Consider the following 14,903-nt stretch of genomic DNA (forward strand, 5'->3'; position numbering starts at 1 on the left):
ACTCCTTGGCCATGTCAAGCTGCAGTTTGGATGTAACTCCTCACCTCTTCTGACCTTGCTTGGTAGCATATGCTCTTGCCCAAGTAAGCAGCTCATTTATTTATACACCAGGCAAACAGTCCTGTAAAACTGATACTGCTTCTTTTGAAGTGCTGAAGAACTTTGCCATTCATTTACAAGATCAAAGAGATTGTAATTTTCAGGCAAGCCACTCTGAAATCCCTACTGTCTGTTCCTGTTTCTTCTCTAAGTCATCTGCTTCCTTCCTTTCCGTAAATTGATCTCAGAGCAGAGTCCCTGCAAAGAACATTGATGTTTTAAAATTTTCTAGGGAAAGAAGAGATGGTGTTTTCTCTTCTGTAGGTCTTATGTTATATGAATTTATTCCTCTTGTAGCAATGCTGCATTCATTCACATGGAAAAGCCCTTCATAGCTTCATATGGTTTTTCAGTGGAAGTTACTGGTACCCATTACCTTTTTGGTCAACCTTTTAATTTGAACTTGCAGTGTCAATACTATTTTGTTATAGAGATCAACTTAGAAATCTAAAATACTTGGAAGTTTACCAAAAAACAAAATAATTTTTTGTCTTTACATATGTCTTGCATCAATGCTTCCCAGAGGAAGGCAGATATCTATGGCCTGTCTGTGTCCCATGGCATATTGAAGACTGCTGAGGTGATGGTCTCTGTCTTCTGTAAGACCTTTGAACCCAGCCTTGTGGTGAAGATTATTGCCCCTTTTAATGTTCTTTTAAGAGAAGAGGCTAGGAAAGTTTATTAGTAATTCTCACTTGGCATTATTGTTGGCTGAGAAAACTTTACCTGAAATCTCTTATAATCCTCACAGCTGAAACTACTTCTCTGTTGCAGGTGTGGGGACTGGCACATTGCTTCAAATTTGCAGGGAGGAGCAGGCTGATAGAGTGATGGCACGCCTGGGTTTTTTCTTTAGGAAATGCTGCTGGAAAGCAGTCAGCTTCAAATAAACCCAGTGAATTGAAAGAATACATTCTGATTTTGTACAGGTCCTGGGTTTTGGATGGGAAAGAAAATAAATGAGTACTTCAGCTCCATTAAATCCTTATAGAAGAGACTGTAAAGGTAATCAATCAGCCTTTCTCTACACAAAAGCCCAGGAAGAGAGAGTGGGGTGGGCAGAGGTGACAAGGGGAGAGATGGCTGAAGACAGACAGATGGCAACAGACACAAGCATCTGCCTGTGCTCACGTCATTCCATCACCCTCATTCTTTGGCAAATGTGTGACTGCATGTTGGAACTCTGATGGCTGAAAACCTTGATCTTTCTGAATTTAAGGGTGCCAACTCTCAAGTAAACACCTTGTTTGACCTGAGACCTTGGAAAAAGCTTCAAAAGTTGAGTGATTGCACAGAAATAGTGTGTGAGTAGTTTGGATGGTATTGTGTGATCTCACTGGGTGAAAAAACTTAGATTTGGGATTTTAGTACATGGTGATACATGGGAGCCAAGATGGAGAATTTTGGGTGTGGGTTAGATGTCTTTTTTGCACCTTCTTTGTCCTTCTTCTTCATGAATCTGGGTGGCTTTATCTAATTGGGTGAAAGATGTCCACATTGTAAGTTTTGGGTGATTGCAATTGGGTTAGAAGCATAAATATTATAGATATCAACTGTTTATTGAATAATTGGGACTTAAATATCCTTGAATAGACACCATTTTAGCTCACTTTCTCAACTTGTTTGAGAGAGCTCACATCTCGTGAGTTTGTTATAGATAAGGATACAAACCTTTACAGTGAGACTTCAAAACCAACATCTCCTGAGTTTTATTCGCCCTGACCTTTGAGCAGGAAAGAGCTTGGCATTCCAACAACTGCATGCAGGCTTTATCCACCTTCAAGGTACAACCTGGGGCTCTTGCACAGGGAGTTCAAGAGGCATGAGCTGTTCCTGGCAGGTGCTGGGGCTGAAGCACAGCTGGGGCTGGTGCTCAGGTGTTAGAAAGTCAGTGGAGCAGCAGTGCTGCCTCTCCTGCTCTGCTCCTGGGGTGCACTGTTTTGGAATCACCAACTGATTGTGTTTCATCTATAAGGTAACCTATAATGTATTTATCATGTTTCCAGTATATTCTTAGGGAAGTCAAAGTCCTGAAATTTGACAGAGCTTTCTGGCATTACAAAATATACAGAGCTTGTGACATTTTTCACTTTCTTTCACCAATGTTGTTGCAAATGAGCATGAGTCTTGTCATTAGTAAATAAAAGCTTAATGGAGTCAAAGTTTCTTCTGTAAAATCCCACTGCTTGTATGGATGTGCAGCTCTTTCCTCTAATAGAGTGAGTATGTACAATTTGGTTATAAAATATTATCTATACACAGTTTATTGGCAGTAATCTGTCTGCTATAAAATGCCAAATTAAATTCTGAGCCAGAATGGAGTCCCTTCACACAACACTTGTATTCTGTGGCATAATGATGCTTCTGTTAAAACTGTTTGTGTGAGGAAATAATGTTTGTTATAAATCTTGTGGGATTTACCATATGCCCCAGATACCTGGGATTTATGCAGAATTCTTTTGGCAGTCACACAAAAGAGCCAGTAGTTACATAGTGGCAATCCAAACCTCAGTTTGCTTTTGTAGAAATTGCACTCCTGACTTCTTTCCCAAAATTTGGAAGAATCACTGGTTTGTCCAAGAATAACTGTCCCACTAACTTTCCAGAGTGTGGATGTTAGACTTAGTGTCATATGTCCTTTTCAACAAGGGAACAAGGGACATTTACCATTTTGTAAGTATAAATACAATGTTTGGGTCTTTTTCATATATGTTTGATGTATGGAAAAGTATAGGCTGAAATAAACTAAATCATATAAAGGGAAGGAAATTTCTGCTTTCCTCTTTCTTGGAAGCTCAGACATAAAGACTTGTGAGTACTGGTATTTTAATGTATGGATGAAAGCCCAGTATAAAAGAAGAAATAAAAGGGTAATATTTAATGTTAAGCAACAACATAGGAAGTAAGGAAAAGTGTCTTGTTGTCCATAAAACTTTATAGTCTTAAATTGACTGTGTATTGTTATATAGCTTGGAAGTGATTCTCTAAACACTTGCACTGTTTTCAAGGGACCTCCTAATGGGTTAGATGCTTTCCAAACTGTAATCTTTGTGTGAATGGCATTCTCAGTATTCTGGAAATGTTCATTATCCCTGTGAGTCATATGCAAGAGCATGAAGTAGGTATCAGAAGAAAAATATTTTTCCTTTTCAGGATACTGGGAGGATGCATTATTTCTGATTTTCAACAGAAACTTACAGGAGCTCCATAAAGAGAAGAAACCAGCATGTCTAGGACTCCTCTGATGCAGCAGTTTCTTAGACTAGTCATTGTTATGAGCCACTCCTGTTACCTGCTCCCACACCTGCAGGAAAGCTAATATTAAACATTTCATAGGAGTCTACAGGATGTCATTTGTAATAACAACTGGCACTGGAAACATTGAAGAGGATTCGGCTGACAGAAGGATAACACCAGGTTAAGATTATTTATATTTTCAGTGATTTCTTCCTCCTGTTGTGTATGCTCTTAATCCAGGATTAAATTCTAATTGTGGCTAAGTCCTTGGAAAGGTCATCACTTTGAATGGAAGTTCTAGGAAGGCAATATACCTGGGGTTTGAATTAGAAGTTTCAGTGTGTGAACTTTACTACCCTGTAAATTCTGGATGTTTTGTGCAAGGCAAACACAAATAATAGCAATGAAGACAGGAACCTCACAGGCTCTCTTCTTGGACATGATGGCAGTGCAATGAAAGCAGAGTGTCCTAGGTTTTGCTCTATTTAAAGCTGCCTGCACACAGTCTGATAGGAACATGTTAAGATAAAAGTCTGTGTTGTTTTGCTAGCTTGTATGTCAGAGCTGAGCGTGCTCAGTGTTGTCAAAAGCAATCAAAAAGCATCATCCAAAAGAAAACCTACACTTTTTCAAAGTGGTCAGAATCAACCTGTGCATAATTTGAGATAGCGCAAGAAGAGATGGAGTTAAGCAGGACGCTTGCTTTTTTCTATAATTTTTTGTGATGACCAAAACTTTAATGAAGCCAGTGCAGCTCTGTCCAGCCACTGCCTGATCTGTGCAATCAATAGGCACAGATTGATTGCACAATCATATTTGTGCACACACAAATACATTATTGCCATTGCTAGTGATATACTACAGGCTATGCACTGACACTGCAGTATTAAGGCATGTCAGGCTTGCTTTGCCTCAAGTTGCCTTAGCCTGCCTGCAACTTCATTTTAGCTGGCTTAGCTGTGACAGCAGTTTATTTTAAATACTAGGTGACTATTTCCCAATTTGATCATGGGATATAACCACCATTTTTGTAAAGACAAGAATAGTGAGTAATAATTTTGTGTAAAGAGACATATTTATTCCATCATCTTAATACTGCAGTGTAAAAGAAAAAAGGCCTGGCCTGGCAATTGAGGGCTTTCTGTGGCAACCCAAGATGCAAGGGAGAGGAGAGCAGACATGAAGAGGATAAGAGAAGAGGGTGTGGGAGTGGCAGTTAAGAACTATGGATAGCTCAAAAAACTAGATGTAAACCTTTGGCACAGGTAAAACTGGTTTATAGGTAGCAGAGGAAACAGAAAAGAGGTATACAACATATTTAAAATACTTTTTATACAGGTCATTCAGACATAATGTGGAGTTGCAGACGAATTTAAAAGAACAAGCTGTAAAGTAAGAAAGAAAATGTACCAAAAGTCCTGCACAGACTTTAGAAAGAGAAGGAAGAAATCAGCAATTTCAACATCATGCTGCTTGGGCACTGCTATTGTGTTCCTTTCAGAAAAAAAAAAAGGAAAAATGATGCTCCATGTCACCATTTCCTCATTTCCTCCCCTGACTGAAGGCAACTGCCTGAAGACTCGAGAGAAAGAGTGGAAAGGTAAGTATAACACCAGGGAGAATGATAGGTGCTAGAAAGTATGCATTGTATTGAATAGTTATTGAGACTTTTTCCCATGTTTGTGTTCTTTATTTACTTTCTTTTGTCATAAATGAAATACATTTAAAAGGCTTTATGCTTCTCTTTTTCTTTCCCTGTCTAATTCCCTAATTTGCTGAATTTGCAATAGCTCGCTTAGTTCCTAGAATGCAACTTTAAGTTTCTCCTGACATTAAAGTCCTGCTGATACATGAAATGCTGAAGGTTTTGTTCTGCCTTTTCTGCAGAGTGATTTCTTCACATCAGTCAGTCACAGATCATTCAGTGCACCTGCCCCTGTTAGTGTATTCCAGAGCTTGGTAAGCAGAAAAACCCTGATATATTCTGCCTTTTTGAACCAACACCTAGGAAATTAAGGAACAGTTTTCATGTCTAAAAACATGTACCATTTTTAAATTGCAGGCATATGATGCAAGCCCATTTGGGGGAAATTGATGCTCTCACTGGGCTCCCCTCTGAACTGGAGTGGTGAAGCACTGCTGCAACACAGAGAGTAAAAGCCCCCCAGTGACAGAGCACCAGCCAGCTGCTCTTTTGAAGTGTGTTTGTTTAAACCTGCTGCTCTAATGAGCTCACCAAGGATGACTGGAAGGCTTTTAATGCCAAAAAAGCCAAGTTTTACTGTAGCAGGAGTGACAGTAACATTCTTTTAATTAAAAAAAAAAAAAATCAGTGCAACTTATTAGAAATAAGAGAGATCAAATCTTGTATTTCTTTGTGCCACAGAGAGGCTCCTGCCTTTTAGCCACTCATCAGTTGTTGCCAAGAGTGGCCCTACCTCTTATTAGGAAACTATTGCCTCAGAAGCAGGACTTCCACACTTCACTTGAAACCTCTCACAAACTGATTCATCTGCCCAAAAAGTTTTAATTTCCTTTACCATCAACTAACCTACTTAGTGTAAGTTCAGCTCAGAGGAGAGAGTTTAAATAATACAAAGCTTCAGCCACCTAATTTGCATAAAGTATTTTTCATTCTCTTCAATAATTTTCAACATGAAAGTAGCATATATCTGAAGGAGCAAGGTAGCCTGTCTTTGTATTAGCATCAAACTATTTCTCAAGTGTTCCTTGAGAAATAGTTCATTTCAAACTGTATATTGCAGTAATAAGCACTGACCAAGCATTTTTTTCTCTCAGGCAGTTTTCAATATCTGTCACAAGCTATAGAACACAACCCTCTAGAGAAAAATTAGCATTCAGGATTGATGAGAGCAAGAATAATGTATGAAACTGAATAGGCTAAAGTCCATAGAAATCATGGCAGCAGTATGGATTTTACAATGTATTCATTATGTGATGTAACCATTTTCTTAACTGAGTTTGGCAAATAACCCAACAAAGGCAAAAAAAAAAAAAAGTGGTTTAGACATTTAACTAGAGAATGCATAGAGTGCAATTGTTTTCATGCTAAAATGTCACAGCAAGAGCTGACATCCAGGATTAAACTGGCATGTTTTGAAATATAAGTGGTCAAGCATGTTTCACATGATCAGTCTTCAATTTATATATTTTAGATGTGGTTTTGTTCTACAAAATTGGACATTGGCAACAAAAGAGCAGATTCAGATCTGGTTCTTACAGGTAAGCAATTCCAAATTGCTTTGCAGCAGGCATAGTCATTCCCATTTGTCCATCAACAAGTTTTAAGCATTACTTACCTGATCTCAAGATTTTTTTCCTTTTCATTCATTGTGTGTTAAAATCTGTGTAAATACTTTCAACAGCTGTATTTTATTGGAACCAGGGAAAACCTACATGATCTGAATTTGGAAAGATCTTCTGTCACTGATATAAAATGTGGTTTTTGGCTACCTTGATGAAATCCATAGGCATAACTCATCATTGTGTGACTATTCATTGCAAGACTAAGTGATGTCTTGTTGGATGGTCACAGTTTTTTCATTTTGTAGTGAATATTCTAATTAAAAATGTGAAGTAAAAATGTAAATGATTTATCCAAAAGAATCTGCATAGACATGTTCCAACTAATGTACCATTGGATTTGCCTTGAAATCCCTCAAATATTTCTGTAAAATTTCAGAAAATTTTATGCCTTACAGAGGCAAAAGTGTATTTTCATTCCACACAACCAATTTTCTATCTGCTTATGGTTATTTTAACCCATCTCTTATGAAGTTTTCCTTTTGTCTCCTCCTTCTATGGTCCTTTCCTTTAACCCATGTAGAACAGGTATTGTGAAAAAATAGTCTGTGAGAACTTACACCAGCTTTCTGACATAATCACTCCTTTGGCAACTGCCCAAATCTCTGTGCTCCTCAGGGAAAACAGGTGCTTCTTGGGAACATTCATCATATGTTTTCTGTCACACACAAATTTTAATTTTTAGGATTTTTGTATTGGAAACAGTATAGTGGATTGTAACATGACCAGACTAGTATGCCAGGCCAGTCTGTGCTGCTGTGATATTTGCCTTTTTGTGCTGCTATATCTGGCACTTTGAAAGCACTTAGGCAAACAGGGAGGATTCAAAGGCTGTTACACATTTTAGCAGCCCAAGGAGAAGATACTGCTGGCTTATACCTGCTCTAAATTGGCTTTGCCTGCTGCCTCAGAGATACTGGTTGGTTCCGTACGTTCGTAAAATGGGCCGTATCGCCCTTTTGTGTCCTAATCCGGTCATTGCATCACTCCCTTTAGTCAGGTGTCCTGAGACATCAGTGGTTCCAGGGGGTTTCTCGCTCGTTCACCCTGCGGCAGCAGCTGCCCCGAGCCCTCAGGTGCAGCCCCGAGCGCTGATTCCGAGGCGGCCGAGGGATGCGCCTGGCAGGGGCCGGGCGGGGCCGGCTCTGCGCTCTCTCCGGAGATCTGTGGAGCACAGATCCCGGCAGGACTGAGATGCTGTGTGGCTGCTCCCAGCCAGGGCTCGCTACTGTGCCCCCAGAGCTGTGGGCCCATTTCCCGGCCTGGCCCAGGCCCGGAGCCGCCGTAGCTCAGGTGGGCGCGGGGCCTGGCTGTCCCTGAGGGCACAGGGCCCCGGGCCGGCACGGCTGAGCCTGCGGCAGCAGGGGGGGGAGGGAGGCGCCGCTGTGTCCCGAGGCGAGTTCGCTTTGTCTGTGTCCCTTGTGCGGACCCAGCCTGCAGGAAAGGGGGGCTTCAGGGTAGTTCTAGGGCGGGAGTAGCTATGACTCTTCAGAGATGAGGGCGCAGTTACTGACTGGGCATAGGAAGTCGCGCCTCCTCGCGGCCGGACACCCTTTGCGGTAACGAAGTCGGCTTCTTCCCCAGCGTGAGAGACGCGAAAATCGCCCTCCCCATGGCTTGGCCTCGCCGCCCAGCGGTAGTCTCACGGTCTTGCTGAAACAATATTATTGGCACGATTATTTCGCTCTTGCCCAGGGCCTTGTCCATGGACTTGAGTTGGACACAGCTGGCAGATTGGGAGGGACCCAGCTGCTGACTTTTACTGTCTTTGGACTGTGACTTGTTGGTATTTTTCCGGTTATTGCGATGGTGCAATCAATAGCTTTGCAATTTATATCGACACCCACCCAGACTGACTCCTTGGCTTTGAGGGTCAGAGGTGCTGAAGTTCCATCTTTCCCCTCTGTGCCCAGGGAAGAGGGTTTCAATCTGCTACATTTGGAGTTTGTAAACTCCGTGTTTGCTTTTGTGGTTGGAGTCATCTGAGAGTTGTTTTGGAGAGTCTGGCAGAGCTCCCTGAGCCATATGAGACCTTGCCATTTGGGCTGGTTCGGGATGATTCTCAGTGTGTAGCCAGAGGCAGTGAAGAGCCTAAAACACCTGAGGCACTTTCCAGGACTAGTAAGGGCAGAACACTGATCAGGACTCCTCTTGTGTCCGTCCTTGACAAAAATCCATCTTGTTCATGCTCTGCCACCCCGTTTACTCGGATGCTGGGGTTGATGCACCATCTTAAGAGCACCCATGGGCAGAAAAGTGTCTTCTTTAAGTGCTCTAAATGTGGTAAATCAAATCTCACGTACTGCAGTATTGTTTGTCATGTCTCACAATGCAAAGGGCAGGTGTGTGGTTCTAAGGGGCGAGTGGATCTGTGAGGGGGGCAGTGAGGTTTTTCTACCAAGATTGGCCTGGGCCAGCACAAGAGGTTAATGCATTGTCTTGTGAGGAATATGGAATGGATTGTTGCCTGCCATCCCAAGGAGTCATCAGCGAGGGGAGCCCCCAAGAAGGTGTGGACTGAGGAGGAAAAGGCTCTTCTGGTGGAGAGGTTTGCTGGTAGCAGAAATATTCAAGTCCATTTTTCACGTGCCTTCTCACAGTCACAGCTGTGTCAAACAGAGTCTATACTATTTGTCTGTACTGCCATGGCATTTTAGTTTTCTTGTCCTGTTATAGAGCTGCGCGTAGCATATGCTGCTCTAATCCTTTCAAAGCACTTTGTGAAGATAGTGAAGGCACTTGGGGATAATCTCTATGAAGCCACTAAATTGGTCACCACTAAAGCACTGAGAGACATGAAACTAGGCTCCTGTAATCTGCAGAGGGAGCCTTTCTCCTTTGGAAGCACGGACACCTGCAGACCCACCAAACAAACCACAGCAGTTTGCAAAGCCTCTGTTCTTCACTGGAGGGTGCCACCAGAAGGAGGAAGGAGAAAACTGCAAGCCGATCAAGGTATTAATCACTCCCAGTGCGTGAAGACTGGGGTGAGGGGAAAACAATCATCAGAAAGGATACTTAACTACTTTGCTACTCCAGATGAATTAATTTAGATTCATGTTTTTTGTTGTGACTACAACCTGATTGTTAAGAGAGGCCATATCTCAACTACAATCATTGATACCTCAGAAAAGACTAAAAGTATTCTCAGCTGACTCGAATCCCATGCACTTCAACAAAACAAGATTTCCTTTTTCAACAGTATGGGCAAAATCCCACATCATACATGGAGCTTACTCCAAGATTGGAGGGTCCTTAGCAGTCTGAAAATATGATCCAAAGTACTTACATTTTTTTCAACCTGTACTGGAAATTACCTTCCCTTCTTTTTAAATTAACAACTATCCTGCTGGTAAAGTAAGTTAATTATTTTTTCTGCTATGTTAAAGTCACATTTGCAGGCGGTGACACCTCCCTGTTTGTTTTTTTTTTTTTCACTGTGCCATTTTTTAATTTGTGTGAGATTTTTCCTGAATTTCATTTGAACTAAAATTCCACTCATCTTCAATGAAGAAAAAGAGATGAAAGTACAGTTATGTAAGCAACATATCAGTGTGCTGTGGGTGTGCCTGTGAGCCTGTAGGTTATGTGGTGTCGCCTTATTTTAGAGGAAGTTGTCTCTTTTGTCAGATACCCACTCTTCATTAGAGATTTTTGCACATAGCAGTAATGAGGATTCAAGCAAGTCTCCTGTCTTTTGCTGGCCACAGGTTCACAGGCTGTATTAATAGATAGGATTAGTGAAGAAGAATAGGTCAGAAGGCTGCAAAGCTCCTGTCCCTTGAGATTTCCTTCTTTAGATCATTAGTCTTATTGAGAGCTCCCTTGAATACAGCGAGCAGAAACTGAGGAAAAGGCTGGAACCATTTTATTCACCAGGACATTCTGGGGAAGGGTGGTTTCTGCATCAGAAGCTCCACTGAAAATGTCTGTCCATTTCTCTGCACAGGCACCCTGGAGGAACAACAACATCAGTTTTCTGACCAGAGAGGCAGCTGTAACAGAGCAAGGAGAGACTATCATAGGTTTCTACCTGTTGGCTTTAGGTAGGTATTTGGTTTGGGTGTGAATGGAAACTCTTAAATAGATGTTATCAAATTCAAAGTGATTCATTTGGATTTTATCCCTAAAGGAACAGGAAGGTAGAAAATGTCACTTTTTTTCAGCAATTGTAAGATCAGAGAAGTACATTTTGCTTTTGTTGAAAAGAGATTTATAATAAATGCAGAAATCTTGAGGCAAAATATATAGTCAGGTCTGTAAACTTTCAACTAATATGTGAGAAGATAAAATAAGTACCTTGTCACCAGTACATGATAATTCCATGTTTTCTTGTGTTTTAGTAGCACTGAATAAATGTTCCCTGATTTTCACTTATGGCTTTTGACAGTCAGTTGGCATCCTACAATTATCTTCTGGAGAAACACAAAGTATGTTTTGTGATTCTTAACTTTAATTGTTTGTATTGTTCTTGCTTTAAATGCTGGATGCATGTAGAAATTGACTTCTTCAAGTAGGATCTAAGAAAGATCTAAGTACTAGAACCTTGTCCGGTGTTAGCAGTCACAATACCAAGTATTTCTTTTAGTTCTGCTGGAGGACAAATATTGTAAATGTATAACAGGGATTTGAAGGTGGTACTCAGTATAAATGCACTCTGATACCACTGTAATTTTGGGTTGTTTGTTTAAATATTATCTATTTTGGGCAGGCTTATTGCCAAACACAAGGAAAATTTATGAAATTTCAAAGAGTGCAAGCATGCTAGGTAATAAAAACTTTCAACTATAGGACCTCACAGAAAAATAGAAGAAAATTTAACTTTTATTTAATCTGTTCTTCTAAACAGCATGTACAGAAATGTCTCTGTTTTTAAATTATTTGCCTAACGGATTTTTTTTTTATCTTATTACATATTTCAATTCACCTATTAGGCCTCTGCTTACATTTGACAAAGGCTTGTGGAAGTTAAAATGTCAAATGCTAAGTATTTTAATATGCTTACATGAAACTTTCTTATTTTTATCTCTAGAAATTAAGGAAAGTTGTGCTTAAAACAAAACCAGAGATTTTAATAGAAATATATATGGCTTCTATCTTAGGAGAGTGGTTGTAAGGTAAATCAGAGATATTCCAATTTATCCCCACTCTGTTCACATCTGTGTATCCCCTCGTGAATGGCTGGGAAATGTCTGCACCATCAGCTGAACAATTAAGCAGTTGCACTTAGGACTAGAAAGAACATCTTAGGTCAGCAAGGCCAGTCCCCTACAGAGGCAATGTATAATCTCATTTACACAGCTATTATGCTTCCTCATATAACTGGCTAGGGGTTTTTTTGGTGTTATCACTCTTCCAATTGAAAGCACATTCCTGATTTTGTTTCTCTGTTGGATAGGAGCTTTCACCTAAATTCTTAGCTAAAGTGATCACAACAACTTTATGCAATTTTTGGTCATTCTTTTTAATTGAAATAAATTTTTGCTTGCAAATGACACTCTATGGCCAATCTATATTCCTGAAGGAGCAATCACACCTTGAAGCCTACCTCTATATTCCTACATTAAGCAATTGAGGGAATTTTCTTTTTTTGGTTGGTTGACTGGTGGGCAGGGGGTAATTATATTTATTTATCTCCTCTCATAAGATCTTTTCCCCTGTCATCTTAGCAGCCTTATAGCAAGGACTGAATACAGCATCTGAGCAGGGTCTTGCCATCACTATTCACATTCATATTTACACTCTATCAACTCTACTGATCCCTCCCAGTATTGCCTCTGCATCACACTGGTAGTTCAGACTTCTTCCATCAATCAACCAGCAGAGATGTTCTCCTATGCTGCTTTCTGGTAGTGATCTCACATCTTCTAGCAAATATCTGCCTGGGCCCTTTGGGCTATTGAGATTTGATTTCTTCAGATCCTTCAGCCAAGCCTGCAAGTGCTTGCATGTCATAGCTGCTGTTCTTGAAACTTACCTCAAAATTCAAAACTTGAGTTCCTTTTCTCACAGAGTATGTACAACCAGCAGAAGCATTACTCCAAGTTAAGTGTAATGTAGATCTGGTTAAAGTTGATGGATGTAGCTATACCTTTTGGAAATGATAACTTTTGAAAAAATCTGTTAATTATACATTAATCTGGAAAATCCTAATTTCTTTTCTCCTTGAAAGTCTACTGTCACAGTTCTGCAAGCAGCAGCCCCAGCAATTTATAGTTATTAGTTTTACATACAGCAATAACTCATTCTGTCCAGGGAGCTGTGATGTGGCAGAGCAAGTGCTCTGTCATACAGACACCCTCTTGCCCTTCTGGCAGCAGAGCAAAAAGGCCAGTCCATGTGCTAGCTTCCTGTACCTCTGGTGCTTTAGGGCTCTGGAAAGACAGTCTATTGGCAGGAGTCTACAGACACTTCCTTACACAAAGCCCCAAAGAGGTTCATATTTGATACTCTTGGGTTTTTCATGCCTTGAAAAATAGCTTCAGTGATAACACTTCTGTAGTTACTAAGTGTTTTCTTCTCTTTCAAATTTAAGTATGGCAGTGCAGCTTGTTACAAATTCTGATGTACTTTTCTGAAACCAAGGAGATGTATGTGACTGGTGTTAGCATTTATCCAGAAGACGGAGTTCCTCTGAATCTCCTCACCTTCACAGGATAAAGTCCTAAAAGCCTAACTGCATTTGGCCAAGTCTTCCCAGAGTCACTCATCTTGACAGAGCTCATGAATATCCAAGAGCCATGGTCTCACACATTTTGCTGAGATAAGACCTCTGTGTGTCCCCTTCTGGAAATTCTCACGGGTGATGGATAGCACAGCTGTCATTTGTGCCAAGACAGGACACTGATGTGTGCATTGTATGTGATGCAGCAGCCAGGCAGTTTTGGATCCAGGTGAGGCTCCTCAGCACCCTGAGGCATAGAAGCCTGAGTGCAGTGGTGTCACACACTGACACCAAGAGCAAACCAGCACAGGGAGTATGTGGGGCATTTTGTAAATGCTGATGGACACTGAGACCGCTGCACTCCCTCTTGACACCTGAGCCACTGTTCCATCATTCTCCTTGTTAATGCTGTGGCCAGGGGATTAGCAAAGTGTGGGGAAGGTGCAATGCCCACCCAACAGCAGTGATCCACCCTTACAGGGACTATCTGCAAGTGATAGCAACTGCTGTGTTACCCTGTGCTAGGTCACCTGGGGCAGCATCCTCCTTCTGAAGGCAGCAGTCTGCTCCCATCCTTCCCTTCAATGAGCTCAGAGCTGTCTCCAGCAGACAGGTAAAAGCTTGTCCTGCTGCTGGGATTACATCTGACCCCTTTTTGCCTATGCCATAAGTGGTGCAGTACTGTGGAAAATCCTTGTACAGTTTAAATTATGAGGTACAATTTAAAAGCACTGCCCACTGCTGCTGGCTTCCAGACATGGGGAAAAAATATAAAGCTTTTTTTGCTTCATAATTATTAACCGGAATTCTTAAGTTGGGTGTTTTTCTGCATTTATGCATAATTTGTTCTCTGTTTGCTTTCCCTCATTTCACTCTTAACTGGGCCTGTTAGAGTAAATACGAGGGATAAAAGGAAATTTTATGTCAGTAGGAGAGAGTATTAATTAGAGGGCAAATTCTGAGTTTTTGTGAGTGCTTCCATCAGAAAGGCATGCTGAGTGCATTACCAATCCCATCAGAACAGACCACAAGATCCAAACATGCTTTAAAACATGCTTTAAAACACTTCTGAATGGTAATAGTAAACTGTTACTTGACAAGTGACAGAATGAGTGTTATTTTGGGATTTTGTTTGACAGATAAATCTGAGAAGGTGGGAAAGGAAACAAGCTATTCACAGAACATTCATCCCTAAAATGATTGCATTTATTGAACAAATAATCTGTCCATGCTTTGTCAAGTCTAAAACAAGATGACTCTTTTCCTTCCTGCCAGAACTGGCAATATGCCCTGGACAGGATATTGTGTGTGTATAATTGGCAGCAAAGACTGAAAACAGAGTAGGGTCACTTCACAGTTGCAATAGTTAATGACAGCTTTGCAAATTCTCTGGGTTTTATCACTGTTTTAATTAAAGTTTTCTGGGCAGAAAATCTTTTGCAGTAAGCCTCTTCTGATTGGCATTTATACTTGTGTATGTGTAGTTGTGTGACTGATTTCATTCATGCCAGCTCTGCATTAAGATACTCAATCCAATTTCTGTCCTAGAGGAAGGTTATTTGCTGAGAAAGAGCTTAGT

The 14,903-nt window shown here is 40.8% G+C and overlaps 1 protein-coding gene and 1 long non-coding RNA gene across 2 annotated transcripts in view; both read left to right on the top strand.

The window, feature by feature from the left end:
* The first annotated feature begins 1,001 nt into the window (after positions 1-1,001).
* Positions 1,002-5,699, top strand: LOC132071533 (uncharacterized). Its single transcript, XR_009418133.1, has 6 exons — positions 1,002-1,104; positions 1,319-1,403; positions 3,253-3,516; positions 4,675-4,936; positions 5,224-5,295; positions 5,399-5,699. It is a non-coding gene; the product is annotated as an uncharacterized LOC132071533 (long non-coding RNA).
* Positions 5,700-9,455: 3,756 nt separating this feature from the next.
* The window catches only part of LOC132071745 (opsin-5-like), a 29,132-nt gene continuing 23,684 nt past the window's right edge, over positions 9,456-14,903 (top strand). Inside the window, 3 exon segments of the mRNA XM_059469505.1 lie at positions 9,456-9,493; positions 9,495-9,615; positions 10,610-10,706. Coding sequence (XP_059325488.1) covers positions 9,456-9,493; positions 9,495-9,615; positions 10,610-10,706 — 256 coding nt within the window.

This window comes from Ammospiza nelsoni, chromosome 3, assembly GCF_027579445.1.
Source record: "Ammospiza nelsoni isolate bAmmNel1 chromosome 3, bAmmNel1.pri, whole genome shotgun sequence".
NCBI classification, from domain to species: domain Eukaryota; kingdom Metazoa; phylum Chordata; class Aves; order Passeriformes; family Passerellidae; genus Ammospiza; species Ammospiza nelsoni.